We start from the raw sequence: 19,618 nt of genomic DNA on the forward strand, positions 1-19,618 counted from the left end.
CCAAGCAGACCCAGTCATGCCTCCACATCTCCCTTGGCACAGGGGCCACGTCTCTGCCTCTATTTCCTCTCTGCGTGTAAACTACCTAGGGCTCCTAGGAACCAGGGCAGGGGTCCGAGGCATCTTTGTGTCATCCCACTGTCCAGGGCCCAGCTGTTGGGGTGGACAGGGTCTCTGGTGTCTGAGATACCATGAAAGCCGGGCAAAGCTCCAGCCCACCCCCTACCCCCCCATTGACCCAGCGACCGAGCAGAAGGGCCCTACCTGTACAGCAATCACAGACAAGACCTCTACCGAGATCCGGTTAAACTCATCAAAGCAACCCCAGGCTCCCGTCTGCGCTAGGCCCTTGTAGATGTTTCCACAGGACTAGGAAAGGAAAGACAGGTCAGGGGGAGGGCGTGACTTCCAAAGGCCTGCAGGAAGCAGATTTGTGTCTTAGCACACTCATGTGGCAGCTGACACACACCTGGAGACAGCATCCTCTCATGCCCCACTCTACAGCCCCGGCGCTCCTCCAAGCAAAAGGCTCGGGCACAGGCAGGGCTGGAAATTCCTCAGCCATTTCCCCTTCCCCTTCTCATTTTATGCACACAGAGGAGGAGGAGGAGTCCTCTAAGGTGGGCTGGGGCTGCCAGCTCCTGGAGGACCTTCCCCTATGAGTGTGACATTCTGTCCCCTGCAGGGTAATCGACACACCCATGGAGTCCAAACACAATTACCTTTTAGGATCATCTGACCTCACTTTTCTAGGGCTCATGGTGGTGGGGGGGGCATGATGGTATGTATGACCATCAGTCAGCAGGGGTCATGGGCCCTGTCCTCAGCCTCAGGATGGGACCCCTAGACTGTGGGGCGCATCCAAGGGGAGGGAGCCCCCTGCAGACTGAGGGCCCCCACATCTTTCCTGTCACCGTTGGGGTCTCGTCCCTCCCATTTCGTCCTCTGAGTAGACATGACCCTGAAGTTTCTGTGGTTGATGGAACTGACCTCCCATCTCTTGTCCCCTTCAGAGTCCACCTGGACACGACTTTTACCCTAAACCCACACTGAACATAAGTGGGTACTCACTCCTTATCTGTGGTCTCTAATTATTGGAACAATCTTGGTCACGAGAGGGGTCCCTTTAGGACACATGGTGCTGAGACGGCCTACCTCCAAAAGGGGGTGCTGGCAGGGTATCCTCAATGCCCAGTCACTGCCCCCCCGGGTTCTGTCTGTGGGTTCCACACACTCTTGGGTCCCAGGCGGCCACACACCTTGTAATCCATCTGCTCCGAGCAGTTGAAGACGTATACCATGGTGCCCAGGGCTCTGCCCAGGTCCTTGGTTGTCTCGGTCTTGCCTGTGCCAGCGGGGCCCGCAGGGGCTCCACCCATGATCAGGTGGAGGGACTGTGTGAGCGTGATGTAGCACCTGCCAAGGACCTCCAGTCACTGGGGGCAGCGTGGCCCCAGGGCCCGCTCCACACTGGGTTTTACTCTGTTAACTGTGGGGCTCTTGTGTGAGCTCAGCCCCCCGAGGGACAAAAGGCAGAGAGCAGGAACCTTGGGACGTGAGGTGCAGTGCAGGCATGGCCCTCCTGTGGGTGTGGGGAGTGGACCCTCTGGACTCATCAGACACAGTTTTTAGGCTGAGCGCGTTATTGTCCTACAATTTACTCAGTGCTCACACACTCATGAGGACTCTCCCCACTTTGTCGACCTCAGGGAGCTGAGGTAACCCCCGAAGACACAGCCAGTGTCAGACCAAGGACTCACACACAGCCTGACACTGGGCTCCTGCCTGGTGGCTGGGCTGGATCTTGAGCCCAGGACCTCCTCACCCAGATGTGGCCTCTTCTAGCCTCAGAGCCGAGGGTGGGAGGAAGCGTGGGGAAGGGCCCAAGGAGGTGTGTGGTGTAGAGGGGTGGGTGCCGTGTCCTCACCTGTCTGTGAGGGGGGTGATGACCAGCCGTGGTGTGTTGCCCAGGTACTCATAGGAGTACTGGATCTGGGCATCACAGATGTTGGCAAAACAGTGCTTCTTCTCCTCGTCCCAGCGGTGCCGCAGCTGTGACTGCCAGGTGAAGGCCTGCGAGCTCTCCACCTGCACAAGGAAGCCCCATGCGTCTTGGCTCCAGGCCAGTCCCTGGGGCTCCCCTCTCAAGCCTATGTACAACTGTTTCAATACCTCTGGCCTCAGCCTGCTACAGATAGAAAAGTCTGGAGTTGGGGAGTTGGCCCAGTCCGTAAGGAACTTGCCGAGAGTGTAAGTCACCCTGAGTTCAATCCCCACACCAGCCAGTGTGATGGTGTGTGCTTGTAATCCCAGCGCTGGGGAGCGGAGGCAGGAGGACCCCTGGGGCTCCCTGGTGTGTGTGTGTGTGTGTGTGTGTGTGTGTGTGTGTGTGTGTGTGTATGTGTGTGTGTAGGAGAGGGTAGAGGCTGGAGCCCTTGAGTGTGTGGTCAACCCCAAGCCCAGTTCCCAGCCCTCCCCAGCCCCGCCCGGGACAGGGGTGCTCCTGCCTTGGCAGTGATCATTTTGGCCACCACGTCTCGGGCGTGCACGTCGATGGTGCAGATGGTCATGATCTTCATCCTGTCCCCAGCGCTGAGATTTCCAATGAGCAGAGTGATGAGCGCGTTCAACTGGCTGATCTGCAGAAAGAACCGCCTGTGCTGGGACCCTGCTCGGCAGCTACCAACTCGGGTGGCTATCGGGCTGGATGCTGGGGGGTGGGGGTGGGGCACAGAGAGTGACCTCCCCACCATGTGTGTATGAGTTCACCAGCCCTTGTTTATCACAACAAAAAACTGAAAAGCTCCTCTCCTCCCAGGTGGGGAGACCATGGATGCCCTTAGAAGAAGGAGCATGGACATTCAGTAAAAACAGCCGCCGCCAAAGCTGGCACGATGCATCAAGTTACACACGAGGAAGGTTCTGGAGCTACAAGAGAAAATGTTGACCGTGGCCCTGGGGAGATGGTGTCCCCAGCTAGTCAAGTGCTGTCCTCGCAAGGACCTGAGTTTGATTCCCAGATCCACATAAGTAGTGAGGCATGGTGGCACGTGCTTGTAATCCCAGCACCAGGGAGGCAGAGACAGGAGGATCCCCGGGATCACTGGCCAGCCAGTCTGGCCTAATGGGCAAGCTTCAGACCCTGACTCAAAAATAAAGTGGGCTGGACGGTGGTGGCGCACGCCTTTGATCCCAGCACTCGGGAGGCAGAGGCAGGTGGATCTCTGGGAGCTTGAGGCCAGCCTGGTCTACAGAGCGAGCTCCAGGACAGGCACCAAAACTACAGAGAAACCCTGTCTCGAAAAACCAAAAAAAAAAGTGGACAGCTTCCTGAGGAACCACCCAAGGTTTACACACACACACACACACACACACACACACACACACACACACACACACACACACACACACACTTTTTTGTTGTTGTTGTTTTTAGAGCCAGTGTTGGTATGTGATTTCTGGAGGAGACACTGAGTTCTGTGTTTCCGAGGTTGATACCGGATTGTTACTGATCCACAGAGATGGTGAACAGAGTGAACACCCTGGAGAAGGGGCCCATGCTGCCTGGTTTTATGTCAGTTTGACACAAGCTAGGGTCATTTGAAAGAGAGAGCCTCAGCTGAGAAAAGGCCCCCAGCAGATTAGCCTGTGGACAAGCCATGGTTCATTTTCTTAGTGATTGACTGAGAGGGCCCAGCCTGTGGTGGGTGGGGCCGTCCCTGGGCAGGTGGTGCTGGGCTGCATAAGAAAACAAGCTGAGCAAGCCTTGGGGAGCAAGCCAGTGAGCAGGGTTCCTCCATGGCCTCTGCTTCAGGCCCTGCCCTGACTTCCCTGGATGATGGACTGTAAACTGTAAGCTGAACTAAACCCATTCCTTCCCAAGTCGCTTTTGGTCACGGTGGCTTTTTGTTTGTTTTCATTTATTTTCTCTGAGACAAGAGTTTCTCTGTGTCACAGCCTTGACTGTCCTGGAACTCATTCTGTAGACCAGGCTGGCCTTGAGCTCACAGAGATTCGCCTGTCTCTGCCTCCCCAGTTGGGATTAAAGGTGTGCGCCACCACCACCTGGCTGGTCATGGTGTTTTATCACAGCAATAGAAACCCTAATTAAAAGAAGGGGCTTCTGGCTACTGCCTGGCCGTTTCAGGGCCCCAGGGCTCCCACACCTGCTTTTTGTTGTAGTCTTTGATAGCATTTTCATATCCTTCCTCCAGCCTCGCAAAGGCCAGGCCCACCTCAGTTGTCCACCAGATCTGCGTGCACGTTAGCGCCACCTGAAAACAACACAGGGCATGAGAAACTGTTCTTTATGGATAGTGAGATGAGGTCGTAGCTGGGCGGTGGTGGTGGTGGTGGTGGTGGCGGTGGCGGCGGCAGTGGTGGTGGCGGCGGTGGCGGTGGCAGCGGTGGCGGTGGCGCACGTCTTTAATCCCAGCACTCGGGAGGCAGAGGTAGATCTTTCTCAGAGTTTAGGCTAGCCTGGTCTACAGAGTGAGTTCCAGGACAGCCAGAGCTACATAGAGAACTGTCTTGAAACCTCCTCCCATTCTCCTCCCCCAAAAGAAAAAGAAAAAAGGAAAAGATGAGGTCATGACTCTGGTCAGACAGTTCTGTGGTTAAGAGGACTAGCTGGCCAGGTGGCAGTGATGGTGCACGCCTTTGATCCCAGCACTCGGGAGGCAGAGCCAGTCGGATCTCTGTGAGTTCGAGGCTAGCCTGGTCTACAGATCGAGATCCAGGACAGGCACCAAAACTACACAGAGAAACCCTGTCTCAAAACAAAACAAAACAAAAAAAACAAAACAAAACAAAAAACAAAACAAAAAAACACAAAACAAAAAAAGGACTAGCTGTAGTTCCAGAGGATCTGGGTTTGATTCCCAGCACCCACATGGATGGTCACAACTGTTTGTAACTCCAGTTCCGGGAGATCCAACGCCCTCTTCTGGCCTCCACTGGCACTGCACATAAGTGGTGCACTTACATAACACACAGGCAAAACATCCATACACATAAAATAAAAATAAAGGAAAATGAATTTTTAAAAGACCTCCTGCCAAGCAGCTAAGCTCATTCCCAACAGACAGACAGAGAGTAACCTGGGGCCTTGAAGGCACAAGAAGGTTCCCCACAGAGCTGCACTTCAGTGGGTCCCATCCATGTCAGACCTGGGCTGGGTAGTCAAAGATCCATTGTTCCCTCGGCTTCTCCTCATATGTCACCACGGCCTCTGGAATTTCGTGGCGCAGTGTGGCACACATTCGGTCCAGCACCCGATTCAGCCACACTTCCACCTGGGGAAAGACCTCACATTGACCTCGCGGCCCCGTGCGTCCCATCCCAGGGATTTGCACACCTGAGCGGGCAAGCGTAGGGATGACTTAGCAGTCCAAGACCCCGCCTGTGTTTGGCCTCCGCACGTCCCTTTCCTAACAAAGCAGTGGCCGCCAAGGACCTGTGTGGAGCTTCACCCTCTCTCCTCTCTAAACAGAGCCACCAATCACCCTGATCATGGCTAGCTAGTAACTTCCTTCCTGTGACCAAACGCATCCTGGATCTAGAAGTGGTGCACCAGTCCAGTAAGGACCAGTTTTGGACGCATGCGCAGTGTGCCAGAATGCATCCTCTCGGTCAACTGTTAGGGAAAATTCCCTATTAACCATCTCATGGGTTTGCATGATTGGGCATGAACAGGCTCAAAATCAGACAAGAAAAAGGATGTGTGCGGTGAACAACAGCCTACGTGACCCAAGCCTGTCAATCAAAGGAGAAACCCACGCCCATCCCAGCCCTAACAACTCCTCCTGGATCCACAGAAGGAAGTATTGGGACACAGCTGGCGTCCTGAGCCCTTCATCGGAGTGCCCACTGCCCTTGCAGGTATCCCCTCCACACCTCTGCTTTGCGTCTGAATATCACCCTCCTCCCACCTCGCTGCTTTACCACTGTGTGGGCTTCTTCAACACTTTGAACAAGACTTCAAGAGCTGAGAAGCTTGGTCCAGGCAGTGACCACCACCAACATGGGTGCCAGGGGCAGAAATGCTGAGGTTTTCATAGAGCAGGAAAGACAGCTCACCTGGGGCCAGTGAGATGGCCCAGTGGGGAGAGGCATTGCTGCAGGAGCCCAGTGACAGGTTCAATCCCCAGACTCCACACAAAGGTGGAAAGAGAAAAGCAGCTACCCAAGGCTGCCTTCTAACCTCTGCTTGAGTGCTGTGACACGCACACACACTCACCCACACTCTCACACACACACAGACACACCCACTCACACACCCACTCACACACATTCACACACACACACACTCACACACTCACCCACACACAGACACACACAAACACTCACACACACACACTCTCACACACACAGACACACACAAACACTCACACACACTCACACATTCACACACACACAAACACACACACAGACACACACAAACACTCACACACACACTCACACATTCACACACACACACACAAACACACACACACACACACACACACACACACACACACACACTGGGAACTGGCAGTTCAGACGGCACAGCCTCATTTTGCACAAACCCTAACAATTCAACGATGCGGACAATCCCAGCTCTTCCCCTCTCTTTTGCCCCTTAGATGCATGCTACACACCTAGGGAGGCTGTTTTGTAGATTCTGTAACGGGGTGGGGCAGGGAGATGGCTCAGCAGATAAAGGAGCTTGCTGCCAAGCCTGGCAACATGAGTTCAATCCCCAGGGCCATCACGGTAGAAGGCGAGAACTGACTCCTGAAAGTTGGTCTCTGACGTCCACTTGAACATCATGACACAGACTCCTCCACACACACAGATACATTTATAAATCAGATAAAGGAGAAGTCCCCAAGCGTGTCCTTGAGAGGCAGATGAGAGGGCTGGCGGCGCACAGCCTGTCCCCTGCCCGCGGGCTCACCTGGCCTGAGAGGTCACACTCCTTGTCAAAGTCCACGAACTCATCCTCCTTGCTGTACATCCCCAGCCCAAACTTGAGAGGTTTTCCCTCAGCGTCCAGACGGAACTTGAGCTTACACAGACTGTCGAAGAGTTTGGACAGGTGTCGGCCCACCTGGGGGAAGGACCCTGGAGTTGCAGATGGCTCCGGACTCCCTCCAGGGCTTTTAAGACCCCCTCTATCCTTTCTCTTTTGTTTTGGGAGTATTCGCCCCATCCTTGACTGAGGTTGACTGAGTGTGGCTCAGGCAACCATGGGCATTGGCAAGAACTGGCCTTGGGCAGGACACCGTTACCAGAGCCTCCATTGAGGTTCCCGGTATATCCCCTGCTCTGTGCCTACCCTATAGTTTTATTATTGAAAGGAAACACGACCATTTCTCTCCCCCTGGTTCCCTATCCTCTCTTTCCAAGGAGCCCTGGGAGGTGTCTTCCCAGATTCCCAGGTATGTATCAGGGCAAAGATTATGACGGCCACACAGAGGAGAGCTCAGTGTGTCTTTCGGGTGCCCGTGAAGCGCCCCCCCCCCCCATTCCATAGAAGGGAAACAAGCAGCCATGTGTCAGCTGGCTTGCCCAGAGCCACACTGTGCAGAGCGCACGGAGGGTTTGTCCTCCAGCCAGGGTTCCTGGGTGCAGGGGTTCACATAGCTGGGGCCCTGTCTACCTCCACAGGGTCGTTTCCATTGGAAAGGATGTCCAGCAGGTCAGCCGAGGAGACAAAATAGAACCTTGGGAAAGCCAGTCTCTTTGTCTCCAGATATTCAGCCAATGCCTTTTCACACACAGCCAAGCTAAGAGGAAGGAGGGAGAAGGGCCAGTCGGTCCTTTTCTACAGTGCTCTGGGCCGGCCCATCCTCTCCAATGACTGAAGGCATCCTGCCTTTCCTCCACAGACCCACATGAACGCAGAGACTCTGACCGGATGCCCTCATTCTTCACCAGCTCTGATCACACACTGGGCTCCTAGTGCACCTCAGGGATGGCACATTATTAGCCTGTGACCTGTGCCTTCGCACAGCAGGTGGCACAGGACCGTGCCCCATCCACACCTCGGCTGGACGCCTGGAGACGGGGACCCACCTCTTTTTCAGCATCTCCAGTTTATCATAGAGGCCCGGTTTATTGGTGGCTTCCACCACGTTTGGTGTTTTCACGGCATCTGCCATCAAGGCCTGGGAGGAGAGGGGGAGGAGAGAAGAGCTGGAGCCCGTCTTGTCCGCAGCAGCCATTTCTGGAAACACCCAGTGGCCGAGCTCACCTTGAACTCCTGGTCGATGCTGTCAAAGCGCTTAGAATCCTCTGGTAGCTGGGCTCTGATGTCTTCTGAGCCAATGAAGATGCTCTCCAGGTGGCTCCAGGTTCTCTGGACCTCAAACCAGATGGAGATGACGGAGTCTGCTGTGGACAGTTTCTGCTGCCAGCTGGTCACCTCCTTCAGGAAGTGGGACAGGTACTTGGACATCATCAGGTTCTGCAGCTGCACCTGGTTGTCTTCCAGGGTCTCCACCAGCACCTCATCTGACTTGAGCATCATGGTGCCTGTTCTTGGGTGTGGCTCATGCTCAAATTCCATAGTGGTCCAGGTGCTGTCCAGGGTTTTCAGGACCTTTCAGGGGAACAGAAATCGGGAGTGTTTTGAATGTAAAATGTCACCCACAGGCTCGTGTGTCTTAGGCACTTGGCCCCGACCCGGAGCTGCAGTTTGGGAAGGCTGTGTCACCTGTGGGAGGGGACGCCTCCTGGAGGAGGTGGGTCACTTGGGGCTGTACAGTGCTGCTCACTTCTGGTTCACTTTCTGTTTCACTGTGGATTCACCGTGACCAGTAGCTTCCTGGCCCTGCTGCCATGCCTCCCCATGAGGGACTGCTCCCCATGAGGGACTGTACCCCCTCACCTAAGCCAGAATAAACCCTTCCTTCCTTAAACTGCTCATCAGTCATTTTGTTGCAGCAATGAAAAACTAGCTAATTCACAAGCATGGAGCATCCGGGGCGGCCAGCTCAGGAAGGACGCAAAGCTCCTGGGACTCGGAACAAAGCTAGGGTGCACACCGACTTCTGAGCTGAACAAAGCTAGGGTGCACACCGACTTCTGAGCTGAAGGCATTTTGAAACAGCAGGAGTTAAGTTCACGCCGACCTTCATCCTGTTTAGGGTTTTTTTGTTTTTGTTTTTTGTTTTTCTTCGAGACAAGGTTTCTCCTTTTAGTTTTGGTGCCTGTCCTGGATCTCGCTCTGTAGACCAGGCTGGCCTCCGACTCACAGAGATCCTGTCTCCTGAGTGCTGGGATTAAAGGTGTGTGTCACCATGCCCAGCCACTTGTGTATGTATATGTGAGCATGCACCTATGTGTACACTTAGGTGTGCTGGCTGTCCGTGGGGGCCAGGAGAGAGCATCAGGTCCCCTGGAGCTGGAGTCACAGGCAGCTGTGAACTTCCTGCTGTAAGGGATGGGATCTGCAATCTGGTCCTGATAGAACAGCAAGCGCTCTTAACTGTTGAGCTCTCTCTGCAAACCCTGATCTGTTTCATAGATCAGGAGATTCATTCCCCAGTGAGGGATGCCCTTGGGGCCTCCTCATAATGACTGTGGTGTGCTTGGGAGAGAATAGCCATTAATGGGGCTATTTGAAGACACTGAGGTCTGCAGGTATTGGGTGGTTTTTCTGTCTTGAGCTCTCGAGGGAAGGCTGCTAGAACTCTCAGAGGCTGTCTGAGGTCAGTCCCTCACAGTCACTGAGCCTATCAGACAGTCCCAGGATCCTTTGGGGAGAAGACCATACGACAGTGATGGTGCCTACCTTCTCCATTCCTGATTCCTTTACAGCCTTGTCCACGATGTTGCGGACCTCGTCCTCATACTTGTGGAGGTTCAGTTGTAGCAGGTCTGCCAGGGTGGTCTCCTCTGACATTTCAAACTTCACCTAGGGAAAAACAGGTGCACCTCATATGAGACCAGGTGTTCTACAGTGTCAGGAAGCAGGCCTCTCAGAGGAGCCTTGGCCATAGGGCCAAGCTTTGATCTGCGACTCAGGGTGCAGACGGAAGTTTCTGTCCCACCAGCAACTCCCAAATATCCAGTAGCTGCTTCCCAAATTACCATACAGAGGCTTATATTAATTATAAATCTTTGGCTGGTAACTCAGGCTTATTACTGACTAGCTCTTACACTTAAATTAACCCATAATTCTTATCTATGCTTAGCCAAGTGGCTTGGTACCTTTTCTCAGCATGGCATTCTCATCTTGCTTCCTCTGCATCTGCTGGTGACTCCTGACTCTGCCCTTCCTCTTCCCAGCATTCTTAGTTTGGTCACCCCGCCTATACTTCCTGCCTGGCTACTGGCCCATCAATGTTTTATTAAACCAGTTTGAGTGACAAATCTTTACATTGCACAAGAGGATTATTCCACAGCACAGGGTCTCTGTGACTCAGGCCAGTTCCTTCTCCAAGCCTCACCCTCTCCCCTGTAAAACCACGTAAACACAGAACCCTCTGGAGTGGGGTGAAACAGCGTACTCCAGAACACAAGTTCACTTAGGGTCTCAGGGCATGACCTGCAGATGTTGCAGATCTCAGGACGAGGTCATCCTAGATCTCCAGGTGCACGCTAAGTCAGGTGACAGAAGAAGAAGTGAGGCTTTGGGTCACAGCTGAAGGAGGCCACAGAGGAAGTGTGTCACTGTGGAGGCAGGCTTTGAGGACTTATATATGTTCAAGCCACACCCAGGGTCTCAGACCATTTCCTGTTGCCTGTGTATCAAGATGTAGTAAGTTCCTTCCCCAGCACCATGTCTGCCTGAATGCTGCCATGTCCCACCATGATGATAATGGACTGAACCTCTGAACTGTAAGCTACTTAATTAAATGTTTTCCTTTGTAAGAGTTGCCATGGTCATGGTGTCTTTTCACAGCAATAGAAACACTAAGATACATCCCCAATAGGTGACTTCTGTCAGGACAATGAACAGGGCTCAGTTCAGCCTAGGGTGAGTAGAGAGAAAAGAATACATTTCCTGCCAGTGGTGGTGGTACATGCCTTTAATTCCAGCACTCAGGAGGCAGAGCCAGGTGGATCTCTGTGAGTTCAAGGCCAGCCTGGTCTACAGAGCAAGATCCAGGACAGGCATCAAAACTACACAGAGAAACCCTGTCTTGGGAAAAAAAAAAAAGAGTCCATTCCCTCTCCTGTACCACATACCATTCTTTTTTCACTGCTGGTTGGAGGGCAGGGGAGGGGGCAGGACAGGGCAGGGGGCAGGGGAGGGGTGCAGGGGGGCACAGGGGCAGGGGCCGGGTTTTCTGTCTGTGCATTGCTGGCCTGTAGAGTCATGAAGTTTCTTTCCTGTTGACAGATGGAGGGTGAACCCCTGCCTGCCTTCTGTGGGTGCCAAGACCAGGATTGATGCCTAGGGAATATCCTTGGAAATTTTGGGGTGCTAGGAATTGAGCTCAGATACAAAGGGGTATCAGAGGAGCAGTTCAACGTCCCCAGATCTTCCTGTGTCATGTGGACGTTCAATAGCAGTCAGAGCGGGTTATGTAATTGGCAGGGCCTGGTGTGAACTAAACACAAAGGGCCTCAGAAGGTGATTGAGTTTCAAGGTCATGGCAGCAAATATCAGCCTGCCAGACAAGATATGCTCACTAGTGCACCAGTGGCCTGATTGCCATAGGTGAACCAACCACATTTTTATAGGACGTGAGGCCTACTCCACGATGGGGAAACTTCTGCCTGTTATTAAAGACCCTGTCAGAAGTCCACAGCTGGGGAGCCATAGGCCATAGGGGGAGCAAACTACTGTCATTTTGCTACAAGGACACGGTGTCACACTGCCTTCTAAATATTTATGATTATACCCAGAGACGAGTGCTGCTCTCAGCCGGAGCCGGAGAAGCTTCCGTGTGCAGTGACTCATGACTGGTCAAAGTGTTGAGAACGGCCGGCCGATGGCTGAATGCTCAGTCTAAATGGGACACCTGCACCGTGGCCCCAAAGCTCAGAGGACATCGAGGGAGAGGAGAGGGGCTGAAAGAATATAAGAGCGGGGTGGGCGCGGCGGGGGATGGGAAGGAGTACTGTGAGACAGTCTTCTCCATGTGAGAACCCTGCATAGGACTTGTACAAGATCAAGTCAGTAAAGATTCCGGCATGATGGGGGAGGGCCCACAGCCATTTCCATCTGCTGGTGGAAGGACAGTCATTTTCCTCAGTGGTGTGGCCACTGGTAAGTTACCTTTGCTCTAGTTAAATAACCTCACACCCATGCTCGGGGAGGCACCCCTAAATCAACTCAGTGAGCTACAATAAATAAAAAGCAAACACGAAGACATGAAATATAATGGGGGCTTGGGAAGAGGAAAGGGTTCAGTGGGAGTCGGAGGGGGTGAGGGATGGTAATGGGGGGATGAAGATGGCCAAAATACACCGTGCACCTGTATGAAGTCAAAGAATTTAAAAAGAGAGATACCAGCAGAGCCAAAGGCAAGCAGGGCTCCCCGAGCTCTGAACCTACATTACAGCAGCGGCCCATGCCAGGCTTTGTCAACCTCATGCACTGGCACCCCACCTCCACCACTCAGGCAGCTCAGGCTAGCCCAACTACCAGCAGCCATCCCGCCCTCTACCCGCATCAAGTCGCGGTACCTGGGTGGCCTGCATGAGCTGTTGCCAGTGGCGGTCTCGGATGGCAGGGTTCTGTAGCTCGCTCACAGCACGCAGGGATGTGATCATGTTTTTCACGGTGTTGTCCAGCCCCACGAAGGCATCCCAAGGTTTCATCTCCTTGTCCAAGGACCTCACATCTTTGGCAAACTTCTTACAGTCAATGTCCATCTGCTCCACATTGATGTCTTTCCACTTGGTGGTCTTCCAGTCGTCGATGCTGGTGTTGACCTGCAGGGAGAGCATCCTCGTCACCTCCCGTCTTTCCTTGGCCCCTGCTCCATCCGCTGTTGGAGTGTGTGGGGAATGTAAGACGTGATGTACTGTCTTTGATTAAAAAAGCGTTAAATTAAGGCAAACTCCGTTAATAAAGAGGTTGTAAAAGAGATGCTCAGCAGAAATTCAATTCCTCCAGGATCAGCGCTGCTTTATAGAAATGAAAATACGTGTTTGTGGTCGCACTAGGTGCTCACATTGTATTCTATTATCAGCTGCGCTGCATTGACCAGTCAGCCTTGTAAGAACCTGAGCCAAGCTCTGGCCACTCAGGACCCCCTTGCATTAGAAATAAAAGCTAAGCAGGCCCCGACCCTGCCAGGGGTGCCTTGATGACACTTTGCATTGTGTGGTCATTTTCTTGAGACCACAGACCCGGTTCTTACATCAACCGTGTCCAGCGGGGGACCATCTAGAACCGACATCAGACTTTCGTAGAAAGGGACAACCAACAGCTGCCATAAGAGCCACCGTTGAAAGATGAACGGGCAAAGCGCATGCTGGAGAAAGCCTATGCTGGGCCTTGCTAGTGGTTGGCAGGATTTGGCTCCCTCTCCCTCTGGAATGACCGTGCCACTTGCCTCAGCCGGGACATGGGCCAGGACTTCAGGAGCCCCGATTGCCATACTTGGCTCAGAATTGCCATACTTGCTCTTCGTCTGCCTTGCCAACCACACTGACACACAACCTGGATTATCAAGCTTACCTTTGATGGACAGATGCCTGGAACAGGAGCGTGAGATATACATTTTTTGTTGTTGTTTGATGTTTAGGACACTTGTTACTACATGATAACCTAGCTCATACTGACGAATAAGAAAACCAGAGAAGAAACTTCATTTCTGACAAAAAGAAGAAACAGAATAAACAAACCAACCGAAAAAAAAAAAAATTCTCCCGAGAACGGCACCAGAAGATGCTGAGAGCCTGCGCGCTTCTGTCCAGGGGGTCGAAAAAGGCTCCAAGCTGGAAGCCACTAGTCAGCCACAGACTCAGACTGCTGGCGCAGGCACTGGAGAGGCCTGGACTTGGCAAGAATGCACGACCCAGAAAGACCCAGGGCCTGCACCTGAACAGGACTCGGGCAGGTCGGAGTCCACGCTGCATCTCGGCACCATGTATGTATGTTCCGGCTGATGGGTTTCCGACGCCTCTTCCTGAGCCACCCTGCCTGCTCATGCCCATGGCATCTCCCGGGCTGGGCTCCCTTTGCTGATGTCTGTTAAGGGAGCGGCCGCCCTCATCTGATGCCAAGTCTGCATGAATTTGGGACTCCCCAGGTCTGAAGGGTAAGAAGTTCCACCCATCGTCTAGGAGCCTCCGGGGTGTGGTATTTTTCTGCCGTAGCTCTAATGGACTCCCGTGCAGCTCTGGCTGGCGTGGAACCTGCTGCGCCGCCCAGGCTGACCCTGTCTTGAACTTCCTGCTGTTTCTGCCTCCCTGGTGCTGGGATTGCTGGTGTGCATTCCTGGTGCACACTGTCTTCCAGATGTGGTAATTGCCCCCGTGAACTCACAGCCCACAGGAACCACACGAGACTCGGTCTTTCAACAATCCATCATGGACTGTGGTGGGGCTCACGAGGCCCCACCCCTCTCTGAGGTGGCTGGGGGAGGAGAAGCCATATTCCTCAGTGGTGTAGCCACTGGTAAGTCGCCATTGCTGAAGTAAATAATTTTACACTACACTCAATAGGCCACAAAAAAAAAAAAAAAAAAAGCCATGACAGTCGGAGGAGTCTGATTGAGAAGGAGAGAAGGATGGATTGGAGGAGTCGGAGGGAAGAGAGGTGGGGCAGGGGGGAGGGGGGCGATATTGCACAGAGCAAAGCCCAACTGCAAAGGCCTCTGGGAAGTGGCCCCAGTCCGTTGGGAAGCTGCTGCTGCGTCTTTATAACCAGAGGTCCCTCTGGGTGCTGTCACCGCCACCTGCAGAGTCCCCACCCGCGTCCCGCACGGCCTGGCCTGGCTCACCATGACGATCATGTCCCAGAGCTCCTTCAGCAGGCGGACCTCCCTGTGGCAGGCCTTGAGCTGCTTGTAGTCCGGCACCGTGACCTCGAACAGGCTGGCAGACTTGCACAGCGCTTCCATGACGCCCTCCATGGCCGAGATGCTCTTTTGTTGCTGGGATGGGATGGGAGTGGACATCAGTGGGCTGCCCCAGCCTGGGTGTCCCCAAGCCCGAGTGTCCCACCCTGCCCCCATTCCTGCCTTTTTGGTCTCTTTCTCAACCATATCCTAACCAATCTTCTCCGTCCTCCAGCCGCAACTTCCCATCCCTTGGTGGACCAGTGCTCCAGCCAAGATGGCAGCCACCCTCTGTGATACCCCTCACTCTGGGATGTAGTAAGAGGCAGCCTGTCTCTACAGACTCAGATCTGTGTGGGAGTAGATGAAGTCCTGAGGGAATGTGTGCTGTTGGCATGGGCACAGCCATGGCAAGGACCCCAGTGCCTCAGACCCAGGCACACGGCAAGGCCTTTCCAAAGTCAGGCTCAGGGAGGTGGTCAAGATAAGCCCCTAACTCTGTTCTCACTGCCAATGCCCAGGTCCATGGCCTGGTCATCTTGCCCACGCCAGGGTAGATCCTCCCAGGGCAGGAACACATGGCCTCTTGCACCCATTCCAGGGTGTAGACCCTGCAGACCTCAGCTTGCTGGGCAGATGTGAACCCTGCAAGGTCACACCTTGTGATGTGGCCCCCACAACATCCCTGTGTGGGATGTTGATAGTGTGTGCAGAAAACATCAACCTAGCTTCCTCCTCCCGGATGTCCACAGAGGCCCTCTACCGAGATGATCCTAGACTGATCTCTTCTTTCGGCTGTATACAGTAAACCCGCCTCCTGGATTCAGACTAAGTGCATCGAGTTTCTGGATGACTGTGTCATCATCTGAGCATACACAGCCCACCTGAGCCCAGCTTTTCTGTCTGTTCGTCTGTTATTTCTTTATTCCCTGCAGCCCCAGGTAGGTCACTCCCTAGGCTGTGTAGGTTGTGACGTGTCTACGCTGACTTTTATTCATTAACTTATTTTTGAGATAGGGTCTCATGTGGCCCAGGACAATCAAAACCTTCTATGTGGCTGAAGCTGCCCTTGAACTCTTGACCTTCCTGCCTATACCTCTCGGGAGCTGAGAGAACTGGTATGCACCACCACAGCCCGATGGATGCCTCAGTCCCTGCAGGGGTCCATCCCCTGCCACCCGTCGCTTCCATACCATATTCTCATCTTACTAAAAACGACAAGAATGACACAAGATTGCTTTAAAAGTGGCATCGAGATTGTGACTCGGGGAGAGTGACGTGGGAAATGGCCATGAAGGAAAAGGAGAGCCCCGACTTTAAGAATGGGAGCTCAGGGCAGAGGAAGTGTGAGGCGACTTGAGGGACCTTGTGGGGTTCACATCTGCCCAGTGAGCTGAGGTCCCCAGGGTCTGGACTCAGACATCTGGGCGGCGAGAGCAGAGTGGAGACATGGGCAACACCTGGTGGCTGGTTGGATGGGAGAGAGGAGGGGACAGGAGGTAAGTCCGGGTGACAGGAGACTGCTTCATGGGAAGACAGTTAGGGATGAGTGTGACAAAGGCAGCCTGTGAGGCTTGCGGGTGCCCATAGGGCCACGGGCGGTGTGGCTAGGAGGGGGGTTCCTGACTCTGCATGTCCACGTTTACACATGTACACACACACACACACACACACACACACACACACACACACACACAAGTCCCATGCACACACATGCTTGGCCTGAGGACGGTCTCATTTAAGCCATGTTCCTCCTATTCAGCGCTCCACGAGGTCCCCAGGGCCACCACGGGGATCTCACCACAGTGCGTAGGTACCTTATTCAGAGACTTGTAGGGGTCGGGGTCACTGAAGGCGAAGGGGGCGTCACGTCTGAACTTTTCTCTGAATTCGTGCTGCTTGAGCTATAGGAGAGCAAGGGAGGGCGGTACGTGCCATGCCTGGTTCAGAGCATCCCAGCCCGCTACACTACCCTCCTCGCTCCCCGCCGCCCCTCGCCCCTTCACCCACACCCACCCCACCCCCGTCCTCCCACCACCCGTCAGGCTACCTCAAACTGTTGACACTTGCGCCGCAGGATGTTAACCTCGTTGGCCTGGAGGGGCGCCACGTTCTGCTTCACCTGGATGGCCAGCTTCTTGGTGTTGGTCCACTGCTCCGGCAGCTCCTGTGGGAGGCAAAGGCCAGGGAGGTCTCTTCCTGTTTTGCCTTTGGAGTTAGTTTTTTTTTTTTCTTTTTAAGTATTTAATGTGTCTGAGTGTTTGCCTGCATGTAGATATGTGTACCACATGCATGCAGCACCCGGAGAGATCAGAGGAAGGGTGTCAGATCCCTGGAACTGGAGTTACAGACAGTCGTGTGCTGCCATGTGGGTGCTGGGAACTGAATCCAGGCCGTCTCCCCAGCCCCTCACTTTTTAACCCTCTCCCGTGAGGTAACTGCAGGCTGAGGAGAGACTTCTAAAGTGGAACAAAGTGCTCACGTCATCCCACTCAGCCCCAGAATGGTGAACCGAGAAGGCTCTGTGTCCTCTGCCAACCAGAACTTTCTCTCCCCGTGTGTTTATGTCCCACGGTCAGGCTAAGGACCCAGGACCGGAAATTAGAAAACAGGTGGTAACATCCAGGCCATCGAGCCTCCCTGAGCAGGATGAGGCATTCCTGCTCAGCCTGCCTTATGTGGCGCTCGTCCACCCCCCAGCTGCCCCCTTGCATGGCCTGGGAGCCCCTAGGAACTGGCCACATGCCAAGCCCTTATGGCGTCAACTGGACCATGAGCAGGGTGGCTGGAGCTGGCACAGCCTGTTGCTTAAGGTTCAGACCCAGCTGACTCTGGGCCCTCTACAGCACAGGGGCATGGACCTGCGGCTCCTTGTCCCTTGTTGCTCCTGAGCCATGGGTCTGGACAGTGGCTAGAGTTGGTGCATACAGACAGGGGAATGGACCTGGTGCAGCTGAGCAGGGAGGGAGGGGAAGGGAGGGGAGGGGTGGGGAGGGGAGGGGAGGGGAGGGAGAGAGGGAGGGAGGGAGAGGAGGAGGTAAGTTGATGGGCTTGGGAGGAGACGGCGGAAGGCAGGGCCTCCTTGGAGGTCCCCCAGAGGGACTTCCCCCATCCTGCTCAGCCTATAGCCCAGCAGCATAGACTTCTTTCATGCTGACATCATGTGAGCAGTGGATGGCAGGGCATAGACAGTCTCTGGTCCCTTCTTTATTCACTCATCTCCAGGGGCTCTCTCCGCCCTGGTCTCCATCAGCTTTCACACCCACCTGGAGGGACCTCCACACTCAAGAGGATATGTGGACATGGAGATGGTTTTAACCCCATGAAACCATCAGTAGGATATTCCTGGCCTCGGGGACCACCTTGGCCCTGTTCTCCAGGAGGATTCCGTCTCCTGCCTCAGTACCTCTGGGAATCCAGAGTCTGGCAAGGTGTGGAGCCTGCGGTGACCGGGCAGAGCACCGGGACCCACCTGGAGCTTCAAGTGGGTCTCCTCCGGCATCTCCTCCCCATAGGTCTTGAGCAGTTCGATGGTTTGCTTCAGGGGCTCAAACATGCTGTCGGTGGCCACCTGCCTCTCCTTGACTTTCATCAAGTGCCCCATCACCTCCACCAGCCCGTCGTAGTCCCCCTCCTTGAGAGGTTTCTTTAGGCCCGATCGAGTGACGGTCATGAAGCTTTCCAGATCAGCAAGACTGCAGAGCAAGGGGACTCTGAGGGGCTCAGCTCCTCCCTGGGTGCCACCTCGATGTCACCTTAGGAAGGACGCTTGATTGCCATGCAAGGCACCACCAGGAGAGGGACAGCCGCTGGCCCCATGTGGTCCCCTCAGTCTTGATGTCACAAAGATCCTATTAACTTAGACCAGGCTGATTCCTGAGCCGGAACTTAAAAGCCACAGCTCAAAGTGGCCAGCGGGCCTCCCAGATGGGCTCAGCTGGAGAGCATGCTCACGTTGCTGCGCCTGATTCTGATGCTACAATTACGGCGGGCTGTTCCGGCAGCCTTCCAAGGCTCCCTCTCGGAGCGCGAGGAGTACTTCCCCTCCCCTCTGGCTTCACCCTCTTACCTGCCCCCGACTGGTCACACGCCGAGCCACAGGCAGAGGTGGAAGGCCCCAGCTTCTCTCCCAGGCTGTCCAGGGGTCCCAGGGAGACCCACTTGGGTCTTACACTTGGGTGTCCCAACAGTGGGTTGCAGCCTCACCTGTTGATGACGTGGTTGCTCAGGTGTCGCTTGAACAGTAAGCTCCAGCGCTTGATGGTGTTGAGCAAGGCCTGCTTGAAGGGCCGGCAGTCACACTGCAGCCAGCCGTGGAAGACCTTGGTGTTCTCGCACCTGGACACCTCCTCGTACAGTTTCTCATAGGAGTCGATCTGCCCAACACAGCCGCGGCCCCGTCAGCCACGCGCCCGCGCTTCCCCTGAGACCAGCACTGCTTTCTGTCTGGCTGCGAAGGGCAGCCAGGTGGCCCAGGGTGCCAAGGCCACTACACCACCTGTTTGTCCTTGTCCCAACACCCTAGGGTGGCTTCTGCTCCTTCCCTACAAGGGGACAGTCAGACAGAGGGGGATGGGATTGGGGGACAACAGCCGGGCTTTGGCAGCATTAGAAGACTCCCAAAGGCTGCCCCTCAACTCACAGGAGTGCTTGCCCACTCAGGGCCATCC

The 19,618-nt window shown here is 54.5% G+C and overlaps 1 protein-coding gene across 2 annotated transcripts in view; it reads right to left on the minus strand.

Annotated features, from left to right (window-relative positions):
• Dnah17 (dynein axonemal heavy chain 17) overlaps positions 1 to 19,618 on the minus strand; it is a 121,904-nt gene that overhangs the window by 71,651 nt on the left and 30,635 nt on the right. For both annotated transcript variants that reach the window (XM_006990266.4, XM_076543834.1), the window contains exons 21-37: positions 19,155 to 19,324; positions 18,421 to 18,643; positions 16,999 to 17,115; positions 16,766 to 16,852; positions 14,892 to 15,044; positions 12,625 to 12,873; positions 9,779 to 9,901; positions 8,237 to 8,584; positions 8,059 to 8,150; positions 7,643 to 7,769; positions 6,938 to 7,090; positions 5,169 to 5,294; positions 4,167 to 4,274; positions 2,508 to 2,639; positions 1,928 to 2,088; positions 1,260 to 1,416; positions 265 to 369 (exon numbers count right to left, since the gene is read on the minus strand). In XM_006990266.4, the coding sequence (XP_006990328.1) occupies positions 265 to 369; positions 1,260 to 1,416; positions 1,928 to 2,088; positions 2,508 to 2,639; positions 4,167 to 4,274; positions 5,169 to 5,294; positions 6,938 to 7,090; positions 7,643 to 7,769; positions 8,059 to 8,150; positions 8,237 to 8,584; positions 9,779 to 9,901; positions 12,625 to 12,873; positions 14,892 to 15,044; positions 16,766 to 16,852; positions 16,999 to 17,115; positions 18,421 to 18,643; positions 19,155 to 19,324 (2,631 nt within the window). The remainder of the gene's footprint in view (positions 1 to 264; positions 370 to 1,259; positions 1,417 to 1,927; positions 2,089 to 2,507; positions 2,640 to 4,166; positions 4,275 to 5,168; positions 5,295 to 6,937; positions 7,091 to 7,642; positions 7,770 to 8,058; positions 8,151 to 8,236; positions 8,585 to 9,778; positions 9,902 to 12,624; positions 12,874 to 14,891; positions 15,045 to 16,765; positions 16,853 to 16,998; positions 17,116 to 18,420; positions 18,644 to 19,154; positions 19,325 to 19,618) is intronic.

Source organism: Peromyscus maniculatus, chromosome 8 (assembly GCF_049852395.1).
Source record: "Peromyscus maniculatus bairdii isolate BWxNUB_F1_BW_parent chromosome 8, HU_Pman_BW_mat_3.1, whole genome shotgun sequence".
Taxonomy (NCBI): Eukaryota; Metazoa; Chordata; class Mammalia; order Rodentia; family Cricetidae; genus Peromyscus; species Peromyscus maniculatus.